This window comes from Mizuhopecten yessoensis, unplaced genomic scaffold, assembly GCF_002113885.1.
Source record: "Mizuhopecten yessoensis strain PY_sf001 unplaced genomic scaffold, ASM211388v2 scaffold8361, whole genome shotgun sequence".
NCBI classification, from domain to species: Eukaryota; Metazoa; Mollusca; class Bivalvia; order Pectinida; family Pectinidae; genus Mizuhopecten; species Mizuhopecten yessoensis.
This window is the reverse complement of record NW_018407509.1, coordinates 1,384,743-1,392,424: the sequence shown is the minus strand read 5'-3', so window position 1 is coordinate 1,392,424 and position 7,682 is coordinate 1,384,743. Positions and strand designations below refer to the sequence as shown.

The 7,682-nt window shown below is 36.3% G+C and overlaps 1 protein-coding gene across 17 annotated transcripts in view; it reads right to left on the bottom strand.

Moving 5' to 3' along the window:
- Positions 1–7,682, bottom strand: part of LOC110455709 — a 152,528-nt gene that overhangs the window by 108,145 nt on the left and 36,701 nt on the right. For 15 of the 17 annotated variants that reach the window (XM_021506001.1, XM_021506016.1, XM_021506017.1 and 12 more), the window contains exon 1: positions 1,515–1,860. In XM_021506001.1, coding sequence (XP_021361676.1) covers positions 1,515–1,845 — 331 coding nt within the window. In that variant the 5' untranslated portion in view covers positions 1,846–1,860. Of the gene's footprint in view, positions 1–1,514; positions 1,861–2,846; positions 2,921–4,233; positions 4,386–7,682 lie in introns of those variants that run through there. The other 2 variants (XM_021506010.1, XM_021506013.1) reach the window with 1 other exon arrangement.

The window sequence follows — 7,682 nt, the reverse complement described above, 5'->3', positions numbered from 1 at the left end:
ACCTAGATACATCTAGATACACCGCTATCCAGATACATCTAGATACACTATATCCTAGATACATCTAGATACACTAAAACCTAGATACATATAGATACACTATAACCTAGATACATATAGATACATTATAACCAAGATACATATAGATACACTATCACCTAGATACATCTAGATACACCGCTACCCAGATACATCTAGATACACTATATCCTAGATACATCTAGATACACTAAAACCTAGATACATCTAGTTACACTATAACCTAGATACANAAGATATACTATAACCTAGATACATCTAGATACACTATAATCTAGATACATCTAGATAAACTATAACCTAGATACACTATAACCTAGATACACTATAACCTAGATACATCTAGACACACTATAACCTAGATACATCTAGATACACAATAACCTAGATACACTATAACCTAGATACATCTAGATACACTATAACCTAGATACATCTAGATACACTATAACCTAGATTTATCTAGATACACTATCATGAGAAGAAAAGCCACACTGCCTAGGTGTTCCTCTATATCTACATCTACACATCGCAAAGCAGCTGAAAACGTCTTGACTAATAAAAGCACAACGGTTCATCATTACAATAATTGTTTACCGTTTATTTTTAATAGACTGCCTAGAAGATTGCCTGTGTTTAGCAAATGTCTGTCTATATTCACATTTCACTGCAAGTTCCACAATAAGCAGTACAAAAGAAATTGTGTTGAGAGAGCTTCTGTATGAACTCAATTTGATCAAGGTCATTTTGAAGCTTTTCCTCCCGCCTCAAATAACGTGAGAGGCAAACATTTTGGTGACGTTATGCTGTTCAGGGGATCTCATTTACACAGACCTTTCAATAATGAAAGTGTAAAGGAATAGCTGTATTCAAATCAATAATATAACATCCAGTTAAGTCAAAAATAATTGTTTCTTTTAAACTAACAACCTGCCTACAAAGGTCACTTTAAAATCGCTTCTGTCTTTTCCTTTGGACAGCCTTTATGAACTATATCCGATCAGCAACCTTAGTATATCAAAACTTGGCTTTCGACTTTTTACTTCACCATTATAGTCCCAGTTTTCAATACACAAAAATTACTATTTCCCAAACTTGTATATCTGTAGATTAAGAAAACTTTAAACAGATCTGTTTGTGTAAATTTAATCAGCGAAAATGCCATTCACCTGAAATCAAAACTTACAGTACTATATGTATCCCGAAATAAGCCCAGGGGGCCCAATGCATAGACTCAAAATAGGGGTTGGGATTTTTTTGCAGGACAGTGAAATAGTATTTGTCTTTCTATTGAACAAACATATTTTGGGTGGGCTTATTACCAGGCACAGGCTTATTGCCAGATAAATATGGTTTACAGCTACTAGAAAACACAAGCATGTCAGACAAGAAATCTCTACAAAAGCTTGATCACAATAGCATGTCACCCGTCGGTGTTAAAGCAAACAAACCACGCTTCACACCCAAAACCTTACATGGCATCTCATGCAGTCCATCATCCTTCTTTGCCCAGCCCCCTTTGCTTGACTGACCAATCGCAAACGGCATAGCTCGGAAAAGCTCCGAGGGAGGTGGGTCGACCAACTGAAGTGTGGCTCTGAACAAGCCTTGTGGTTTGTCAATCATCTGCAGCGAGGCATGGAACACGCCAGCTGATTGGTCAACACACAATGGCTGGGGATTGTATATGGCAGCTGATTGGCTGATTTGGAGAGGCATGGAACTGTAAAGTCCCTGAGAGTAGTTGAGGGAATAATGGGAGGCTGCAGGATAAATTTTAGACATGTGATCTGATGGATGGGCCATATCAAAAATTGGGCTGGTAACGAAATTAGCTTTATTTTGCATGATGTTGTGTGATTGGTCAGTCATAATGGGCTTGCTCTGATATATCCCTGTAGAAAAGGTATTGAAAGTGTTAATAATGAATACATATTCTGCAATATTGTTAAGGTTCTGATACAAGGAGATTAAATACACTTTGATTAAAAAATTCTTAAACAAACATATATAAACCTTACTTGACCATTGATAATAAACTTTGATGGAAATCACTTTTTTTGACCCTAGCATTCAATTAAAATTTACCTTATTGAGTGCTTTTTACAATACAGTTGAACCTGTCTCAGTGACTACCATTATTAAGCAGATTTCTGTCTTATATATGACCATATCTTAACTCATTCACCCCTGAAAGTTCATAATGAACCATTCCAACCTTTGAATTGGAAGAGTTCAAATGTGTCTTCAGGGGTGTTTGAGTTAAAGTCCCACCTTTATTAAGAGACTACCTGTCCATTGTGACCTTTTTTTTGTGATCCCTTTAAGAGCCACACAAAAGAGAACTGACAGTATGTTAACTCATTTGCATAATCTTTCGTTGGTGATAAAATATTTGTAGTTTGTGGTTAGTTTTATGGGCATTGACATTGTTTCCCATTTAAGTTCATGTCAATGCATTAGTTTCTCTAATTATGGAAGTGTCATGTCACACACTGAGATTTCACAGTATTCCAAATGGCAGTATGCATTACCATACCCTTCCGAGTACTACTCCATAAAATCGGGCAGAAACGAACAAGACCTAGTTAAAATGAAATCATCACCAATGACACGTTTATGAAATATTTTTACATAATTTTCTACAGATGTTTTCCATATTCAATACATCTTGCAATGCATTTTACCGAGGAACATTTCAAGATTTTTATATTTGAGGACAATAACTCAGTATGTTAATTCATTTATACAAATAGGCACCAACAATGATACAGGACCCTGACAGTCCCAACAGGAGGTGACTGTACCTGATAAAGTGTGTTTGTCCTTGTGAGGCAGACCTCCGTTCACCTGACCATGACCATTTACTGCAGGACCAGACCTGAAACAAGAAATGACAAATATATTTTCCTGTTTTGATTAATTTGATTTGATTCTTCAAAACTTTGAATTGATATTCTTTTATATTTTTTTTGCAAATAAAAATAGCAACAAATTGATTTTGGCAACAATGACAATTAAAAGTCAAAGTTATTACTGTAATCACTCAACCATGACAGGTACAGGTCACAGTTGTAGTGTTGTCGCTCAACCATGACAGATACAGGTCACAGTTGTATTGTTGTCACTCAACCATGACAGGTACAGGTCAGTTGTTTTGTTGTCACTCAACCATGTCAGGTACAGGTCACAATTGTATTGTTGTCACTCAACCATGACAGATACAGGTCACTGTTGTATTGTTGTCACTCAACCATGACAGGTACAGGTCACAGTTTTATTGTTGTCACTCAACCATGTCAGGTACAGGTCAGTTGTTTTGTTGTCACTCAACCATGACAGGTACAAGTCACAGTTGTATTGTTGTCACTCAACCATGACAGGTCCAGGTCAGTGTTGTATTGTTGTCACTCAACCATGACAGGTACAGGTCACAGTTGTATTGTTGTCACTCAACCATGACAGATACAGGTCTCTGTTGTATTGTTGTCACTCAACCATGTAAGGTACAAGTCACAGTTGTATTGTTGTCACTCAACCATGACAGATACAGGTCACAGTTGTATTGTTGTCACTCAACCATGTCAGGTACAGGTCAGTTGTTTTCTTGTCACTCAACCATGTCAGGTACAGGTCAGTGTTGTATTGTTGTCACTCAACCATGACAGATACAGGTCAGAGTTGTATTGTTGTCACTCAACCATGACAGGTACAGGTCAGTTGTTTTGTTGTCACTCAACCATGACAGATAAGGTCACAATTGTAGTGTTGTCACTCAACCATGACAGGTACACAGGTACAGGTCAGTTGTTTTGTTGTCACTCAACCATGACAGGTACAGGTCAGTTGTTTTGTTGTCACTCAACCATGACAGATACAGGTCACTGTTGTATTGTTGTCACTCAACCATGTAAGGTACAAGTCACAGTTGTTCTGTTGTCACTCAACCATGACAGGTAAAGTTCAATTTGTTTTGTTTTACCACAAGAAATGTTGATGCATGCATGCTTTAACTGCACTTTTTATCTAAATATTATATAAATTAACTTTTTTAGTTCTTTTAAAGCAAAACTGCTCATGAAATTATTAAAACTGTTTACAAGATTGTTCATGTCATACTAGGTGTTCATGTCATACTAGTTATCCTTGGAGTAACACCTGGAATTCCTCATTTTTCATTATATTATTACTTACCTGTGAAGTTGCAGCTTAAGATCCTGATTGGCCGTTTTGATGATTTGCTGGGCGTCGCCATGCTGCAGACCGGCTGCCTTCTGACCATTAATGGCCTCGACATAGTCACCCACAGCTATGCCCTCATTATAAGCCTTGCTGTTTGGATTTATCTAAAAAACACAAAGGTCATAAGGTCAACAACTTGATAATTGTAAGAACAAACAAAGGTCAAAGGTTGTTGAGGGTAAAAGATTCACCTGTAAATATATAGGTTAAGTAAATGCATAGCCCTATAAACAAAGCTAACAGCCTAACAGGCCAATGACTGCACTAGATACAAAGTTCACAGGTCAATGCTTTCCCTAGAAACAAAGTTCACAGGTCAATGATGGCCTTAGATATAAAAGACACAGGTCCATGATGGCCCTAGGTTCAAAGGTCACAGGTCAATGGTGATATCCTAGAGATAAAAGTAAAAGATCAATGATGTCCTAGATAAAAAGGTCACAGGTCATTGAATCCCCTCATTCAAATGGCATAGGTCAATGATGGCCTTAGATGCAAAGGTCAAAGGTCAATGATGTCCCTTGATAAAAGATCAATGATAGTCCTATAGCTATATTTAAGGTTAATGTCTGACTGCCCTCGATTCAAGGCCAATGGCTGCCCTAGATACTCTTTCAGACAGAAATCAAAGCTCAAGAGTTATTGTTGGTCCTTAGTTAACACATGGGTCGCAGGAGCAAAGGTCACAGGTCATGGGTGGTCCTAGCTAGTGTCACAGGACTTTATGATAATCCTTAAGATACATTTCATATACAGTATATACAAAGACACAGGAAATAGTTTATACAAATTCACACATGCAGCATCTTTCTAAATGAGGGGTCAAATGCCATAATAAAGGTCATTAACACTGACCCCATAACTTTTAACTTATTCTTTGGAATCAGACTCATATATGACAATTTCTCCTACCCAGATAAGTAAATAAGGAATGAACAGATAAAAAACATTTAATACATTCATATTTTCGTATCTCCTTAATAAAAAAAAGATTATATTGTTCCCCTTTCGTCGAAATGAGGAATTCCCCTTCCCTCAAATTAGGGAAAATCAAGTGAATTTGGAGAGGTAGTCTCCAAAGAAACCTTATGGCAAAAAAGCGGGAGTATTTTAGGAAATGCACTAAGTACATCCCATTGTCAGTGGAAGAGAACGTGTCTATTTATGTATCTCGCAAAAAAACCCATTGTGAATATGTATGAATCCCTTGTGTATTTTCCGATTTGGAAGCCAGTAATGCACGTATAATCGTTTTAAACGCATTTATCTTCGTTCCTCACATTCTTTTTCGTGTAACAGAAATGTTGTCTTAATATTTCTCTTAAGAGTTATCTGTCCTTTGCTAGATATGACGCAAACAAACTCGTAAATTCTGCACAATTTTGTACAACGCAAGAAACATCAACCTGTGTTCGTATTCAATTACACCTGAAACTCAGTAACGCATGCAAAGGTCTATTTTTGGAGATTTGGTTTTATACATGTAGGAAGAAGTTTATTCCCTAAATAACTTGTCTGTCGGCTCGCCTTACAGTTTTCCGTCAATTTGTGTGTTAAATCGTCCGTGGGGCATCTGTTAATACATAGTCGACCCTCTCTTGCTTTGTGGTAAGAATTTCATCAAGACCACTGGTGCGATTATGGCAAGATGAAGAATTAGTAATCGCTGCCTATTTTTTTATCTCGCTCTTTCAATAATAGACATGTATTCAAATTAAGAAAAAATCTTTCGTTGCTCTATAAAATGTCTGTACACCCACTCCTAACATTTCCCCGACCATGTTGGTGCTTTGTAAATATGAACAGCACACATGTTTACGATTATATGCAGCGTGCTGAACATGTTTTCCCCTACAGGAACACTTATATATTACTTGCTATGTGTATTTTTACAAAATATCTTCTCTCCACATTTTCGCTATTTTAGCTATGTACAAAATGCTTCAGTTTGAATAACAGCAACTCGAATATAATGGATGAACACTGTAGCTATACAATATATATACAATATATATATGCAAACCAATGGCCAGTCTATATGTATATCGTAGAACCTCATTTCAGCATTCATACAAATATTCAACTGAGGGATTTTAAGGGACTTTAAATTCACAAGCATTTTTTCGAAAATAATGAAAATTATTGAACAGATTTTTTTTCCCCAAAAAAACCTGCATAGCCATGTTAAATTTGCAAACATTACATGATGAAAGTTTCACAGACAATTACAATTTCTGATGATGCATTGGTAATTAGAAAGACAATTAAAGTATGATAAAAGGCCTTTTATAAAAATTCAAGTAATATTCTCAAATTTTCAAGTCTATAACAACCCTGTCTTTAATACATAAGTAGATTTATTAACTCAATAAATCCTGAAATTTCATAATGAACTATTCCAACCTTTGAATTGGAAGAGTTCAAATGTACATGTATCTGCAGGGGTGAATGAGTTAAGTGATGTACAATAATACCAGTTTCCCAAACTTGATACCAAAACATAATATTCTGTAACTTCAAACCATGTATGCCATTCATCGCCATTCATCATATTCATAGTGTCGAACTGTGATGAGTCAATATCGTAATGAATCATTATCTAATTAGTACAGTACATCTGAAAATTAGGCTGACTTGGAGGAAATCTTGGACACGTTCCATTGATAGAGTGTTATGGTACAAGGTGCTCCCACGTCTAACGAACACGTCTTAATTAGTGGAACAGTAATTAGTGGAATTTGATATATGTGTAGATCATGTCTGATGTCTGTCAACTACTTTATAGATGCCATACTGTCCCCGGTATCTTCAGTAACCAATTCACCCATAAAGTCACATTTGAACCTTACCAAATCAAAGACTGGGAAAGTCCAGTTTCAATATGTAGGGGTGAATGGGTTAATACATGTACAGCCACCACTAATCTTGTTGTTCTGTAGTACTGTATCCAGTCAAGTGTCTTGGGGGACAGTTTTCCATTTTTCTATATAAAATGTCCAAGTTCTCAAGGCATTCAACAATCCAGACATTTTATCAGTCAATGTAACAGGCTGTTTTTTGAGGCCCAAATGTGCATACATATATATACCGAAATTATCCTGCATTAAGCCCATGGGGTCAGCACATAAACTTTGACTCAAAGTACGGGGTGGGCTTATATTATTGCAGGACAATGAACACCATTTCTAACCTTTTCCTACTAATCTTTATTTGATATGGATGGGCTTATTACCAGGCATGGGCTTATTGCTGGATAAATACGGTATATACTCTTGTTACATGTAATTATCTAAGTTTGGATGGCAGTATCTAAATAAAGCATATGTCATTTGCCTAACAGTGTAACTATTTGTAGACCATGATCATTATCTACCAGTACGAAAATAAATAAATGTAAGTTT